General features: G+C 38.4%; 2 protein-coding genes across 5 annotated transcripts in view; both read right to left on the bottom strand.

Annotated features, from left to right (window-relative positions):
- The window catches only part of GRK7 (G protein-coupled receptor kinase 7), a 59,508-nt gene extending 44,954 nt beyond the window's left edge, over positions 1-14,554 (bottom strand). Inside the window, exons 1-3 of one of the 3 annotated variants that reach the window (XM_038571090.1) lie at positions 14,413-14,554; positions 14,126-14,193; positions 10,494-10,541 (exon numbers count right to left, since the gene is read on the bottom strand). The gene's annotated coding sequence lies outside the window, so the exon portion shown is untranslated. The remainder of the gene's footprint in view (positions 1-10,493; positions 10,542-14,125; positions 14,194-14,412) is intronic. The other 2 variants (XM_038571092.1, XM_038571091.1) reach the window with 2 other exon arrangements.
- Positions 7,995-14,688, bottom strand: RNF7 (ring finger protein 7). 2 transcript variants are annotated; one of them, XM_038571094.1, is made up of 3 exons: positions 14,420-14,688; positions 10,494-10,541; positions 7,995-8,945 (listed from the first exon to the last, which is right to left on the bottom strand). In XM_038571094.1, the coding sequence occupies exons 1-3, from the start codon at positions 14,585-14,587 to the stop codon at positions 8,889-8,891; spliced, it is 273 nt and encodes a 90-aa protein (XP_038427022.1). In that variant the 5' UTR covers positions 14,588-14,688; the 3' UTR covers positions 7,995-8,888. The 2 variants fall into 2 exon arrangements, with proteins under 2 accessions (XP_038427022.1, XP_038427021.1); XM_038571093.1 differs by having other exon boundaries at positions 14,413-14,681.
- Positions 14,689-15,202: the final 514 nt, after the last annotated feature.

Below are 15,202 nucleotides of genomic sequence, written 5' to 3'. Positions count from 1 at the left end.
TAACCCACACAAGAGATGATTCTTGTAATCACGTACTGTATATGCTACAAGTGAATGTGGTTTGTCCCTTCTACTTCCCAGGCGGTATGTGTCTCTTAGAAGGTTCATTACATTACACTTCACAAATCTGTTGTGAATTGAACATTCCCTAACAGACACTGCTGTCTCTGAAGACAGGACACTTACTTGTATTCAAATTCTTTCTACCATATATATGGTAGAGGCAAAGTCTCATATATAGGAAGCAAGCAGTGATTAATAGATTTCTATTATAAATATATAATTTCTATAAAGGTAGAAAAAGCAGAGCAGGAGTTAGTATAGCAGATGTTAATTTACAAGGAAGGTCTAAGAATCACCACTAAAGAGTTAAATGACAATTGTATTATACCAGCCATACAAAACTCATTCTATACTATATATTTTTTGGATTTTCAAAGTTATCCTCTAGGTGGTCTGGCAAGAATTCTGATTATTTTATAAGATACAATTTTGGTACAAATAATTTAGTTGGATTTTTTTATATAAGTCCTCATAAATTTAGTTAGTAGGTAGCTCCTTCAAAGCTAGGAAAAATTCAAATGGCATAGAACATTTCATCTGCACTAAAATAGTTCCAACAGCTATTATCTCTCTCTCTCTTTTATTTTTTTTAAGATTTTATTTATTTATTTGAGAGACAGAGAGAGCGCACCTGCACGCACAAGTTGGGGGAAGGGCGAATGAGAAGCAGACTCCCTGCTGAGCAAGAAGCCCTACATGGGACTCTCATGACCTGAGGCGGAGGCAGACACTTAATGGACTGAGCCACCCAGGCGCCTGTTCCAAAAGCTTTTAACTGAGATTTTCATCTGGGCAGTTTTTTCTAACTCTCCTCCCTGCCTGGTTTATACACACACACACTTTGAAAACCACTCTGGGAGAGCCCATTGTTGCTGATGGGAATGTGCTTCTCAGATGTGTTGGTGTGGTTTTTAAAAAGTTGAAAACCACCCTCTTAAAAAAACTCATGTTGGCAGTTCTACACAGGTTGTGGGTGCACACAAACAACCTAATTCTTACAAGAATCATCACTGGAAACAAGATACCTTTTCTCAAAGCTACTCTCTAAGGTAGAGATCAGCAGTGGCAATACTGACCTATAATGATGGCTAATATTTATTGAGTGCTTCCTATGTTTCAGGCACTGTTCCAGGTAGTTAATGTGTATTAATTCTTTTAATCTTCATAGAAACCCTATGAAGTAGATAATATAGTTGTTCCCGTCTTAGTTGAGAAGATAGGGACAGAGAATTAAGGACTCGGTGCGGGATCACACAAGTAGTAAACGATGGAGTCAAGATTCCAAGCCAGGCTGAGTGACTCCTAAATTGCAGTCTTTCTACTATTCTATATCACAGCTACACTCACCCAAGGAAAGCTTGCAAGCAGTCAACTTAAGAAAAGCAGGTTCTGTTCTGCAAAAGAGGAACTTCCATACAAACGTTTGTCATGTTTTGTTATATTGTTCAAATTGTTCGATAAAAAATAGCTTAAACTTTCAAATATATTTGTACTTTAATTCTAATTTTCCTTATATTCAAACCAGCAAGATTTTTCCTTTAAATACATATTTTTTAAAACTGGGCTTACTGGGGCGCCTGGGTGGCTCAGTGGTTGAGCCTCTGCCTTTGGCTCAGGCCGTGGTCCTGCAGTCCCAGGATCAAGTCCCGCATCAGGCTCCCTGTAAGGAGCCTGCTTCTCCCTTTGCCTATGTCTCTGCCTCTCTCTCTCTCTCTGTCGCTCATGAATAAATAAATAAAATCTTTAAAAAATAGTTTAAAAAACTGGGCTTACTAAACTAAACATGGAAATTTTCTAATTTTCTTTTCAGAGCATTACCCTGAAAAGCTAGTCCTTGGGAATAACTTTAAAAAGCAAGAAAGCCTTTTTTTTTTTAAAGATTTTATTTATTTATTCATGATAGTCACACAGAGAGAGAGAGAGAGGCAGAGACACAGGGAGAGGGAGAAGCAGGCTCCATGCAGGGAGCCCGACGTGGGATTCGATCCTGGGTCTCCAGGATCGCGCCCCGGGCCAAAGGCAGGCGCTAAACCACTGCACCACCCAGGGATCCCCAAGAAAGCATTTTTTAAAAAGTTACCTTTCTTATTAGATGTCCACTACACTTCTAAAGGAACACGTAAGCTTTTTTCTGATCCTAAAATCTTCTACATTAGCTTCAATTAAATAAAACAATTTTGAGCTTATTCTTTAGGCCTAGAAGACTGCCAAGTGAATATTCACTAACCATGTCATTGAAATGTCCAACCATGCAACTAACATGTAAATCAAAAGATTGTATGTTGGTTTTGTTCAGAGCTTTACTAAGCATGATCCATCATTTGGGTGGGAAAGTTCTTACCATCAATGGAAATGCTCCCATGTTACAGAGACAACAACAGTCTACATTACTGCTGTCTATATGTAGTGATCACACACACACATACACACACAAACACACACACATTCATATATGTATCAGCCCACTTCTTTATGCCTTCTGGTGTAATTATGCTTAAGTATTTATTTATTTATTTATTTATTTATTTATTTATTTATTTTTTTGGGGGGATATGACCTTTATTGAGCTTATTATGCTTAAGTATTTAGATACTGAAATGCAAATAATTATAAATTCCTTTTATTTCTATTTTATATTACAATCAAGCTATTTTATATTATATATTTAGGTATTACTATTAAGTTATAATACATATTTTAATTATATGTGGAGACATTTATGAATTGCACTTCAGGATAGTAATGGGAAAATATTGTATAAAGGGTAATGGGTTTGGTGGGGTAGAATTTACTGATGTGGATGTCATCTGTAATGTAAGAATGCACCTTGCATTAATGTGAGAATGCACCTTGCATAGGTGGAAAATTAAATAGCCAAAGATGACAAACATATTTCCAATACACTAGTAAAATAAAATGCAACGTTGTTTAATCAAATGGAAAGTAAAATCTGTTCAATGCTTAACTTTTGCTTTGGTACTCAAAATTAATGTCACAGCATGTTCTTTCTGATGAAACAATATGTACTAAACTTTCAGATGGCTATGCAGATGAGCTGATATCATCCCAGGATGGGTAGGATCAGTGCTGCTTTGTCCCAGCCCTTCCTCTTCTACCCTCAGATGCTGATGTGTAGTAGAAACAGAGCTTTTGTTAGGCGGTGGGCCTGTGGTTTTGCTGTGTGGAAAATCTACTTATTACTACCACCCTTCACATTTCATTTATATAACTGTCATACTGACTAAAATAACTTGACATTCTTACTATTTCTCTCATCACTGCAAAGCCAAATATTTGATTTACATTTTATGAATACATCCTTTTAAAAACATCGGACAAAAAGCTACTCAAATAGTTCAATGACAGATATTCAAAAGGTCAAACATATTTGTGTGTTGAAATTAATTTTTTAATCTGTTATTTAATGTGCATGTGTTACATAACCAGGATCGTGAAAAACATGAAAGAAAAAATTCATTTCTAATCAATACCCAAATGTTTCAATATACTTTACAAAATCAGCCATATAAGCAGAGTTATTACATTAAATATGACCTGGAAAAGCATCTTCAATAACAGAACTTGAGAAAGGACATACACGCAAGCATGTGCATGCACATACCCCAAACTAAAAAGCCTAAATATAACTTTAAAGAAAAACTGAAAAAAAAAATTGGAAGTGTTGTCATTAATTTACAATAAAGAAAGATAAGCTGGATAAACTACACTCTTTCTAGCTTCTACTCAAAGCTGAAACATGGTGCCCCTAAAAATCTGAAACAAGGATCTTGGAATCTGTTAATATGTTACTAGGGTCAGTTCTCTTGACATTTCAGCTTTCTTGACTTTCAAATAAGAGCAGTAATAACCTATAATTCATAAGTGTGTTATAGGGATGCCTGGGTGGCCTAGTGGTTAAGCATCTGCCTTCAGCCCAGGGCGTGATCCTGGAGTCCTGGGATCGAGTCCTACATCGGGCTCCCTGCATGGAGCTTCCTTCTCTCTCTGCCTATGTCTCTGCCTCTCTCTCTCTGTGTCTCTCATGAATAAATAAAATCTTTTTTTTAAAAAAGTGTGTTATAAATGCAAAATAGTCAAATCCATTTAGAAAACTTAAAAGTAAGGCATGATGTCTAAATTATGCACACTAAATGGAATTAAATATAAATTAATATAATTTATATGAACTCTTTCATGATTACTGTTTTAGTACCTTTATAGTAATGTATTTGTTAAATGTAGTTTTACTGACCTTACTGTAAATACCCAACTACTATGTAACTAGGACACTACTCCTTAGATTAAGTATACTGTTTGAACAAATATCTGCACATGTAATTTTTGTAAAGAATTATTATAGATATGATTTCTCAATGTCTACTACATGGTAAAGGGTGTCATTCTTCTCCATTCTTGGCTCCCCTTTCCTCAATCTTTCCATCCATTCATCCTTCCCATGTTACTTATTGTTTTTCTTCTAGAAACAGATATGTTTCAGTGGCTTTCTCATCAGTTTATACTCACTCCACCAACTGAAAACTCTTTACTGTCATGTCTACAAATGTTAAGTTTTCTGATTGCTGCATAATGTATACACATTTTCTAGTTTCAGCTCCAGCAATTTCTTATATTTATATTTTAAAGACTTAATTTATTTATTTGACATAGAAAGAGTGCAAGCGGGGTAGTGGCAGAGGGAGAGGGAGAAGCAGGCTCCCTAAGCAGGGAGCCTGATGCAAGGCTTGATCCCAGGATCCCCCAGGATCATGACCTGAGCTGAAGGCAATCGCCCCAAACAACTATGCCACCTAAGCACCCCTCCAGCATCTTCTTAAAATGAAAATATCCTTCAAGGAGATCACTTAACTGATTCTTTTATATACCTGAGAAAGGGGAACTGTGAGTTAAAAGCACATTAATGAATGGCTGTATACATGTGTCGTATTACACTTCCACATATATATACATACATGCACTTGAAGTAAGCCAAATCTAAGTTCAACAAATTTGAATAAAAATATGTCATTTTTTTGGGAGGGGGGAGGAGGAGTTTAAATGTAATCCTATTTTCCCATTGTGAGCCAGTATGTTTATAACTGCAGTAACTGGCTTTTGTGGAGATTTAAAAAAATTTCAGTCATTGCGAAAAAATGAATCCTGTTTTAAAAAAAACTAATACTCATTTTTTTTCTAGATTTCAGAGAAAATAGTATGCTGGACTGTCTCCGTGGCAAATAAATTACTACTATGGAAAATTAAGGCTGATTACTAAGCTATCTGTATTGCTGCTCATTCATCTGTGAGAGAATAATTTCTGAGCTGCTTGACTAGCACATATCCTAAATCTTCCTCTTCATCTACAGAACATGTGCCTAAAACAGAATGGTCAATGTCAATATAAGTTTACTAGGAGGAAACAATGTGACTAATGACTTCCTCAGAGGAAAGAAAAATAGCAGTACAAATGCCAATTTTAAAAAAGCATTCAGGGGCACCTGGGTGGCTCAGTGGTTGAGCATGTCTTTGGCTTAGTTCATGATTCCGTGGTCCTGGGATCGAGCCCCCCATCAGGCTCCCTGCAGGGAGCCTGCTTCTCCCTCTGCCTATGTCTCTGCCTATGTCGCTGCCTCGCTGTGTCTCTTATGAATGAATACAAAAATCTTTAAAAATAAATAAATAAAATAAAAACACATTCAGGTTTTACCCTCCAATGTATTCATTTCAGATGCAATGTAACATCTCATTCAGTATTTTCTTAACATGTCTCAATAGTTAACATGGGCAATCAATCTTTGAAACAATACCAAATGGTAACAATAGATGTATCAGCTTCAATGTTTCTCTAAGCAATAGGTCCTATGGCAAGGAAAAAGCAATACTATCTATCTTTACTTATAATACATTGCACTTTATATTGTACTACATATAATTTACTACCTATAAAATTTACAAATCTGTACTAAAAGTGTAAAATCTATATTGTATAGTATACACAGATTCTATATTGCAAACCTTTGATGTGCTTACTCTAAATACTCTAAAGAAAAATGCAACGATACATCATGTTTAACAAATTTTGTCCATCTTTCACATTTAGTAAATTAAACATCTTTTATGATGCAATACTGTGTTTCCCTAGGTTGACTCTCATTGTTATATTTTTATTTTCATTCTTCCCTTTATATTGATTCTTCCTTCAATTGAAAATCCCTGGAAAAATAAGTGTCTGTAGAATGTGCTGTGATATATGGTTTGGGGCAGAAGTAGTGGTTTGAAATTACATCTCTGTAGGGTGATTTCTCCAGTTTGGTCATTCTTCTAGGTCTTTACCTCCATATTTGCCCTCAAATCTGCTGACTTCTACAGTTTTAGTAGGTGTTCACTAAAGACATAGTTACCATATGTACTCATATAACCTTTTGAGAGTTTATCAGTTTGCCAGTAATACCAGTTTTCTGTAGTCAGTTTCCTGTAAGATATGATCATGTTCATCACATGGCTATTTCCTTAAAAAAATTATTAACATGATGTGTTATGTGCCAATTTAATGTTTGTTAAGGTTTGCCTAAGGCAAACAAAAATCTACTTTGAAGGTCTGAAGTATAAAAGATCATAGCTTGAGAAGCAATCAGCTAGAACATTCTAATATTCAATTTTTTATATATCAGTATTTTGGAAAAGATTCTGGTATGTATATACCAAGAATTTTTGGAGGCCTCAAAATGAGATGCTCAAAGTATGATTAAATTTTGGGATTTAATTTGTAATGTGTTTGGAATATGCTTAAACTGTTTTCCTTTTCTTATCCTCCTATCCTTCCTTACACAGATTTCATTAGATAAAATGTTCTATCCAGAGTAGTCTAAGAACCCTTCATTTCCATGGAATTGACAAGTTTTAATCTTTCCAGGACTTAATGCTATTTACTGGTATGGGTAAGTGATTAAATAGAGAAAAGATACATGTCCTATGCTAAAGAATTCCAAATAACAGAATACTCTACCCTCAAAAGGTAGAAGCCTAACTCCTACTCCCTAAGTGTTACCTGCACTTAGTGACTTTCTCCCAAAGAATGCAGTATGAAAAGAGGGAAAGAGTAACTTTACAGGAAAGAAGTCTGACTGGGGTGCCTGGGTGGCTCAGATAAGCGTCCGACTCTCAGTTTCAGCTCAGGTTATGATCCCTGGGACCTGGGATGGAGCCCAGCTTTGTGCTCTGTGCTCAAAACAGTCTGCTGGAGATTGTCTCCCTCTCCCTCTGCTCCTCCCCTGCTTGTGCGCTCTCTCTCTAAAACAAAGAAAAATCTTAAAGCAAACAAACAAAAAAACCTTGACAATCCAGCCAAGTAATCTAGGTCAACATGAACTTTAAAAAATCATGTCAACAGTATTACTCTTGATACTGTATGATAAAAAGGTGCTTTACCCCCATATTGTAATTTTTTTCAGTAAATTGTGAAAAAAATACATAATAAAGCAATAATTTCCAAAGAAATCAGATTAATAGCCAATATGAAAGCCTATGAATTCTAGTTTTTAACATTCTTTTATGTATCTGCATTCCTTAGATAAGATTCAGAATGACAGACTACAAAAGTGAATGATAAAGATTTTAAGATTTTGGTTTTTAAAATTCATAGCTATTGTCTTTTTTTTTTTTTTTTTTTGCTATCGTCTTTATTATGGAAAAATTCAAAATAAACTTGTGGCCCATAAACTGTTACAGAATTACTTTCATTAAATGTGAATGAGTTTGATAAAATTTAAGTATTTTCTCATACTTATGTTTCCAGGTAATACATTTAAATTTTTATTATTACCAATTAAGAGTGTATGAATATTTTTTCAAACTAAGTAAAATTCACTTGACATGTTAATTTATTAACATGAAGTTTAAGGTCATGCATAAAATTATAATAATGACAATTCAAATGACGTAAACAGAATAAACCATTTATTAAAACACCGTGTAATAAAATAAACTTTTTGATCCAATGTTACAGTGGTAAACATTTTTCCCTCATTAACATTCCACCTAAAACACAGTTTAATTATAACATAATCTGACCAGAACTTGAAAATACTTCTGTTCTTTACCGCTCAATGATTGAACAGTGGGTATAGATTTAGGTTTTCTTGATGAACCAAAGACAAAGACAGAGGATGATAGCCTACGACAATCAAAATTCCATATGCCCAAAGGTTAAATTTTATTTACCCTGTTCACTGGTCCAAACTTAAAATTTTTTTTCTTTATATCAAATAAAGATTTCATGAATTACCCTCTCCCAGTCAAAAATAAATATCAGGAACAAATTAAGGATAAGAATTGGGTTTTAAACTGCACTTTATTTGTTATTATAACATTGTCTTTTTTCTTCTTTCTTTTTAACTGATCAACTATAAGCATGCAACAAGTTCTCTTCCAAATGGAACTGCTTCCACAGCCCCTTGGATATCAGTAAGTAAATTATAAAGTCATTCAATTGGTAGCTCTCTCCTCCTTTAAAGCACTTCTAAGCAGTGTATGTGACACATACCACAGAGGTAGGAAAGACCATCTTTAATAAATTATCTTCTTAATTGTAGAGAATTTCTGAAAATAAAACTAACAAAATGCTAAACCATGCCTCTGATGAGTACCAAAAGACCACAGAGCCATCTCCTCCTGTTTGAAGAATTAGTTCCCTGGAGTGTTCTGGCACGTGGTAATGTGATCCACCAGGGCTCCAAACAAATGCACTAAGAGAGCCTTCCACCACTCTCATTTGCCGATTCTTTGGACCACCCAATCTTGCTGGCAGAGAGGGCAGCGATTGTTCTGTTTCACCCACAGGGACATGCAGCAGTTGTGAAAGGAATGATTACATTCTCCCCAGACCACTGAAAAAGGGGGAAAAAATACATATTTTAATTTAAATTACTGAATTCAAATTATAGATTATATTATGAATAATGTTTCATAATCTTGAATCAAGATGGCTAATTGGTCAAAATTTTTCTATCTATAAAGAAATAAAACTTACCTGTGTAAATTATACTTAAGAAGTGAGATGAAGCGCTGTAATTAGGGGACTTTCATCATTGTTTAGAATCTGTGGGTGATGTAGGATGTGGGGTGACCCCCAGTCCCTACACAGCTCCACATGCTGTCTTCCTGAAGTTAGGAGATTAAAGGACTTGAGCTTTCCTTAGATCCCAGACCTTCTCAGTCATACACTGACCTGGAGACCTTTTGAGCTTTATTTCATTGAAAAATATCCTCCTGATTTTTATTTACCAAGATAATGAGTTTTAAATGTTCTCAGTTCATAGTAGTCTATTATAAATAGGTGACATGTTTCTAAACATTATCAGCTGTACATCTACCAAGTTATTTTCTAGAAGTGGCGACGAATTGTGTTAAGTCATCCATAAGCAGTGCAATTTCTCAGTGACAAATACATTAACTTTTCAAAGTGGCTGGCTGGAAAAAGGTCTTTCTGTGATCAAAGAAAGGTGCTCTGAACCTACAATTCCTGTTAATATTTTTTTAAACCAAGGGAAGTCACCCATTATCTGAAATACAATCTCAAATGCAGGCTTTATTCGTCCCTTGCTTGACCTATATGATAACAGAACAATGAAAAAAATAGGGAAAAAAACATGAAAAAAAACAAACAAACCATGTCTTTTTATGAAAATTAACTATAGGCAGTGGGAAGCAAGGGGAAATCATTCTAAGTGTTTCAGGACGAAGAAACAGGATTTGATAAATACTGCATAAATCATTGTTAAGAAGCTGTATGTAAACCATGCAAACACAAAGTACAACGTTATCCTTTCATCTTCAGAAAAGCTTTTATATATAGCGATCTAGAAGTGATGACCTCAAGAACCAGGACATAAAAACCTTTGAAGTGCTTAAAACGTTTAGCCTAAGACAACTTTTGTAGTCCCAAACTATTAGCAAAATTTAATAGATTTCCATATATAAGCTGTATTGGAAAAAATCTTGAGACTTAGAATTTTTTCTATGTTAGTTGAAAAGTTAAATACTGTATCATAAGAGTAGTGAAAACTGAAGTGCTTAATTAGAATAAAACCTTACTAAATCTGACCTTAACACAGATTTAAATGATGTTTTGGCAAAGTCCTTATTTTACAATTTTCTTAATAGAAAATAATGATTTCTTTTTTAATTATCAAATATTTATTATACTCATGTCTAGAATATATAATCAATTCTTCTTAATTACAGGCAATAAAAGGACTTGCAGATTAATTCCATTAAGCCCTTTTGAGAACCAACACATTTTATATTAATAATGGATCACTGCTTTACAGTTTATTTTTGTGTATTGATAAAGTCAATCTTAATTGCAAATTCAAACATCCCCACTGAGAGAAAACCTTCAGTTGAAAAAGCAAGAGAATGAAATTACAACATACCAACACAATCCTCTTGTTTGTTTTCAGCTTGACATCTAAGACAGGCATCTAAAAGTAAACAAATAGCAATTCTCATTCTGATACACAGAATGCAATTTTTAAAACCCAGACACTTCAAAGTCAAATAAAAGCCCAAAGGGTTAGAGATGGAGATAAAAGACTCATTAATTTCTCATCTGAACATAACTGTTTAAAGATGAATAAAGTACAAGGCACCCTACTCATTTACTTATGACCAGGAGCAATTTCGTAAGGGTTACTGACCCTCTATTTTCACAAGCTCTGATGAAAAGATGTCCCCAAGGTGCATGCAACCACTAGAGAAAAATATGCCATACTCCATTATATATTAGAAGTTCATATAGGTTCACTGGGTGTGCTCACACAGATCAACCTTAGGGGCAGTTTATTTTCAAGATACCATTTTAAGTAAGCCATGCATATACATTGGTATTTGCTTATACATACATAAAGAACTCTAGAAGAATACCCAAGTAACTAATAAAAAAGTTTACCAGAGGGGATGGGATGGGAGTTTTCACTGTGTATTCTCTTAAAATTGTGGCTTCTATGACTGTATGATCTATATAAAATTTAAAATAAAATTAAATTTTAAAGAACCTCTTAAATACTAAGTTCTCTCTCTCTCTCTTTTTTTTAAGAAAATGCTCTCTCTACAAATATGTCTGAATCCAAAGCATTTATCCAACAATGACAAAGTATTTTAATAACTTACTTGGCAGTGAATTCTAGGAATGAGAACCTAAAAGGTACACTAGAAGTTTTCAGAATTCATTCTGTACTGCTATATTTGCTTGATGAAAGAGGTAATATAGAATATTTTAGGGACCAATAAAATGGATTCATTCACTAGCTGGAAAGAGAAGTCCAAGATGGGCAAAAGGAAGTTCAAACCAATAGGGAAAAAAAAAGTTCCTAACATAAATTGGAGAAAAAGAATTCTGTAAAAATAGATACACGGTGGAGTTGAAGCCTGCTCCTCTTCTTACACTGGATTATGTATGCTCAGGCATTTGTTTGCTCCTCTCTGCATGCTCTTACCCTAAAAAAACACACCACCCTGGCCTCTTCGGTGTGGATTAAAAACAACCACTGCCTCCTGAGGCTTTCTTCAATCCCACAATTACTGAGTATCTACTCTGTATAAAGAGTTATGCACTGGGGACACCAAAATGACGGAGTCTGGGTCCCTGGTCTCACCAGGAAATGGGGAGGTAGGCAGGCAAACAACTAAATATCATAAGGATCATGATATAAGGGTGAAGACATGGCTCTGGTTCTGTGTAATCACAGAATTATAGTCTGTGATCCCAACTACCTCTTTCACAAATTAGGAAAACAAGACTCCAAAAGGTATGTCAAATGTCCAAGTTAACATAAATAGCCACGAAGGGTTACTCTGGCTCTTTATAATTCAACAGTACTAGCAAACCTATTTTCCTCTTCAACAATTGCTCACTGTGTCATCTGCTCCTTTCAGAATGAAGGGAGAAGAGTGGAAATCAAAGAAGAGAGTGTTAACCACATCAGAACAGGCTGACAGGCAAATTTTGGATCAAGAAGTCATAATGAATCATTTAGGTGATTTATGAATTTGAAATATTAAGGAGATGGAATTAAGTGGGCTCTTTTGCAGAATCTAGAAATTTCTGGATTATGATTTTGATTGAGCTTTGATTAGACTCATCAAAACCCAACCTAAGAGTGAAAAACAACAAAACCCAACCTAAATCTATAAAAATTCATAGTTTTAGATAAAGAAAATTCTTTCCATGATATTCCTAAGATCTAAAACAGAACATTTTTAAGGAGTACAATTACAGCAATACCTTTTAGAATGATGCTACTAGGGTAAGGCTTAGGAAGTCTGAAAAACTTCCTTCTGTTGTCACCTGGCCACTAAAATGGATTTTAACACCTCATAAACAAAATACAGAGGTCTAGTCCAGAATACTTTCCTTAACTCAAAGGACAGCTGTTGTAAATCTGCAAAATTAATCCACAGTCAGAATACTTGCTATAATTAGAAGGTTACTATGAATGTCAACCATTTATAGCCCATATTCTGACTTACTCTAAATATGCCAGTACAGTTTATTTGTTGCAGTATTTCAACCATTACTTTGAATTCTGCATTTCTACTTACAAATCTAAAATCTTTCTTTGGGGAGAAATATAAAAAACACTTTCTGGAACACTTTCTTTTTAACTAAAGGAAATTTAAAGGATAAAACATTAAGCAAAGTTTGCTATGCAAAAGAACAAAAAATTAAGTTGCCTGGATAAGTTAATGATGCCACTCAAACTGGAAATTATGATAGTTTAAGTAACCGAGGCATAAGGGAGTGGTAATGCAGACCAATAAACTGGGTGCTTTTAAGACCTAATATGCAAAATAAGTGGATCGTGTCTGAAATCAAGTTCTTTCAAAAGTAAAAAATATCGTTCCAATTTTAGCATAGGTACTGCCCAAGCGGGCACTCAAAAGTAAAAAATAAACAATACTTGAATCCTATTGTCATAAATACTCTCTGAAACAAGATTTTATGAATAAAAAACAAGTGTGCTTAAAAAGAGTGGAAACTGAGATTCTCTCCATTCTAGCAGGTTTTAATGTCATCCCTTGAGAGAGCAATTCTGTTTATTTTTCTCCAATTCTCTCATTTTTCAGAGCAGGACACGAAGTTTTCAAACTGCAGAACCTCAGTTTTCCCCACCTACCCCTAAGAAACACGAAGATCCTCTCTCCGTGTTTTGATTGTTCTATTAAAAAAATAAAAATAAAAAAATAACTTGCGTTTAGGTAGCATTGTCTTTTGCAAGGTGGTTTGAGATCTTAAAAAAAAAAAAAAAAAAAAAAAAAAACAGAGAGCATATAAAACGTAACAGGATGAAGCTGCTCTGAAAGGTCTCGTTTGGCCCAGTGTTTTCATTTGGAAGTATCACAGAAAAGAAGTCGAGACTTGATTTGTGCAAGAGGGCTCTCCATAAAGGTCTGACTCGGAGCAGGGCAGGATCGTTGTTTTTTTTTTGTTTTGTTTTTTGTTTTTCTTCAGGAAATGGCATCCTATGATAGGGAGGGGCCAGAAGGAGATGGAAGCTTTATGTTTCTGAATAAGAGGGCATCCACTCTTCCATTCCTGAGAACCTTCAATATTTTATTTTATTTTATTTAAATGTTATTTATTTATTCATGAGAGACACAGAGAGAGCGAGAGAGAGGCAGAGACACAGGCAGAGGGAGAAGCAGCTCCCTGCGGGGAGCCCGACGCGGGACTCGATCCCGGGTCTCCAGGGTCACGCCCCGGCCTCCGGGGTCACGCCCCGCGCTGCCCCACGTCCTTGAACCACCCTGTGTCTCTCCGAGGCCCCATCGCGGCGCGGGCAGGTCCGCAGGCCTGCGCAACAGCAGTTCGCCAACCCAGACACGCGACGGCTGCCGCGCCTCCCGCCGCTGCGGGGCGGACTGAGGGGTCGCGCCGGTGGGAGCGGCCTCCAGAGCATCACCCCGGCGGGTCATCGCTGCCGTTAAGGTGCCCTTACTCGCCCGGGGCCTTTCACGCCGACCCCTCCGCGCCTGGCTTTCAAGAGCTGGAGCTCGCCGCACAAACCTAAGTGGCTTCTCTTCGCTGCCATCAAATGACCCAGTTTTAGTTCTTCGGCCACACCCTTTCTCTACCTGGAATTACATCAATTCCTCCGCTCGCTGCCCGCGTCCCTCCCGGGCAGCCCCGCTCCCGGCGCCCGGCGCCCCCGAGCCCCAGCGGCGGCCCCCGCGCCCCGCCCCGCCCCGCTCCTCCCGCCCCGGGTCTCGCCGAGCCTGCTTCCCCCGGCTGCCCCCGCCGAGTCGGCCCCGCGGAGGCCGTGGCGCGGCCCGGGCCTCGCGTGCAGCGCTTACCCATCACCTGGACCCTGCAGATGGCGCACGTATCGCACTCCACGTCCCAGCTCCACATGGCCACCGCATTCCACTTCTTGAGAGAGAACATCTTGTCGCCTCCGGACTTGGAGCCTGCGCTCCCGGAGTGAGAGGACACGGCGCAGGGCTCCTCGCCGTCTTCCACGTCGGCCATGGCGGCGGCGCGGAGCCGGCAGCCGAGACGTTAAATCGGGGGAGGCGGGCGGCTATGGCGGCTCCGCGGGGCCGCCCGGCGGGCCAGAGCGCCCCCTGCAGGCCGCGGACCCCGGCGGCGCCTACGACCCGGGCCGCCTCGATTGGCCGGCGCGGCCCAGTGACGTCACTGACGCCAGCGCCCGGCCGCTCGTCGCCCCGCCCCGCCCCCGGCCCGCGGGGGCCTCCCGGAGGGCGAGGCCTGCGGGGCGACTGCGCGCGAAGCCTGGGTGCCCGCGGCCCCGAGCGCCCTGCGCAGGCCCCGGGCGACCTGCCGTGTGCCTGCCGTGTGCCTCCCGGGAGCTCAGCGCCCTCACAGGCCTCTCGTTCGTGGCACCGCCGCCACCCGCGTGTGGACCCCGCCGGAGCGGGGACCGCGTCTTCGCCCTCGGCGCCTCGTCCTCCGTATGCAGGAGACGTTTGCCTCCAGGTCTTCCGACAAACCTGGTTCAGCGGTTCTCAGACTTTCGGGGCTCAGCACCCCGATGTAGTCTGTCTGCTTTTTAAGAAGCTTAAATCGACGGGCAGCCCGGGTGGCTCAGCGGTTTGGCGCCGCCTTCGACCCAGGTCGTGACCC

This window comes from Canis lupus, chromosome 23 (assembly GCF_011100685.1).
Source record: "Canis lupus familiaris isolate Mischka breed German Shepherd chromosome 23, alternate assembly UU_Cfam_GSD_1.0, whole genome shotgun sequence".
NCBI classification, from domain to species: Eukaryota; Metazoa; Chordata; class Mammalia; order Carnivora; family Canidae; genus Canis; species Canis lupus.
This window is presented reverse-complemented; position numbering and strand designations above follow the sequence as displayed.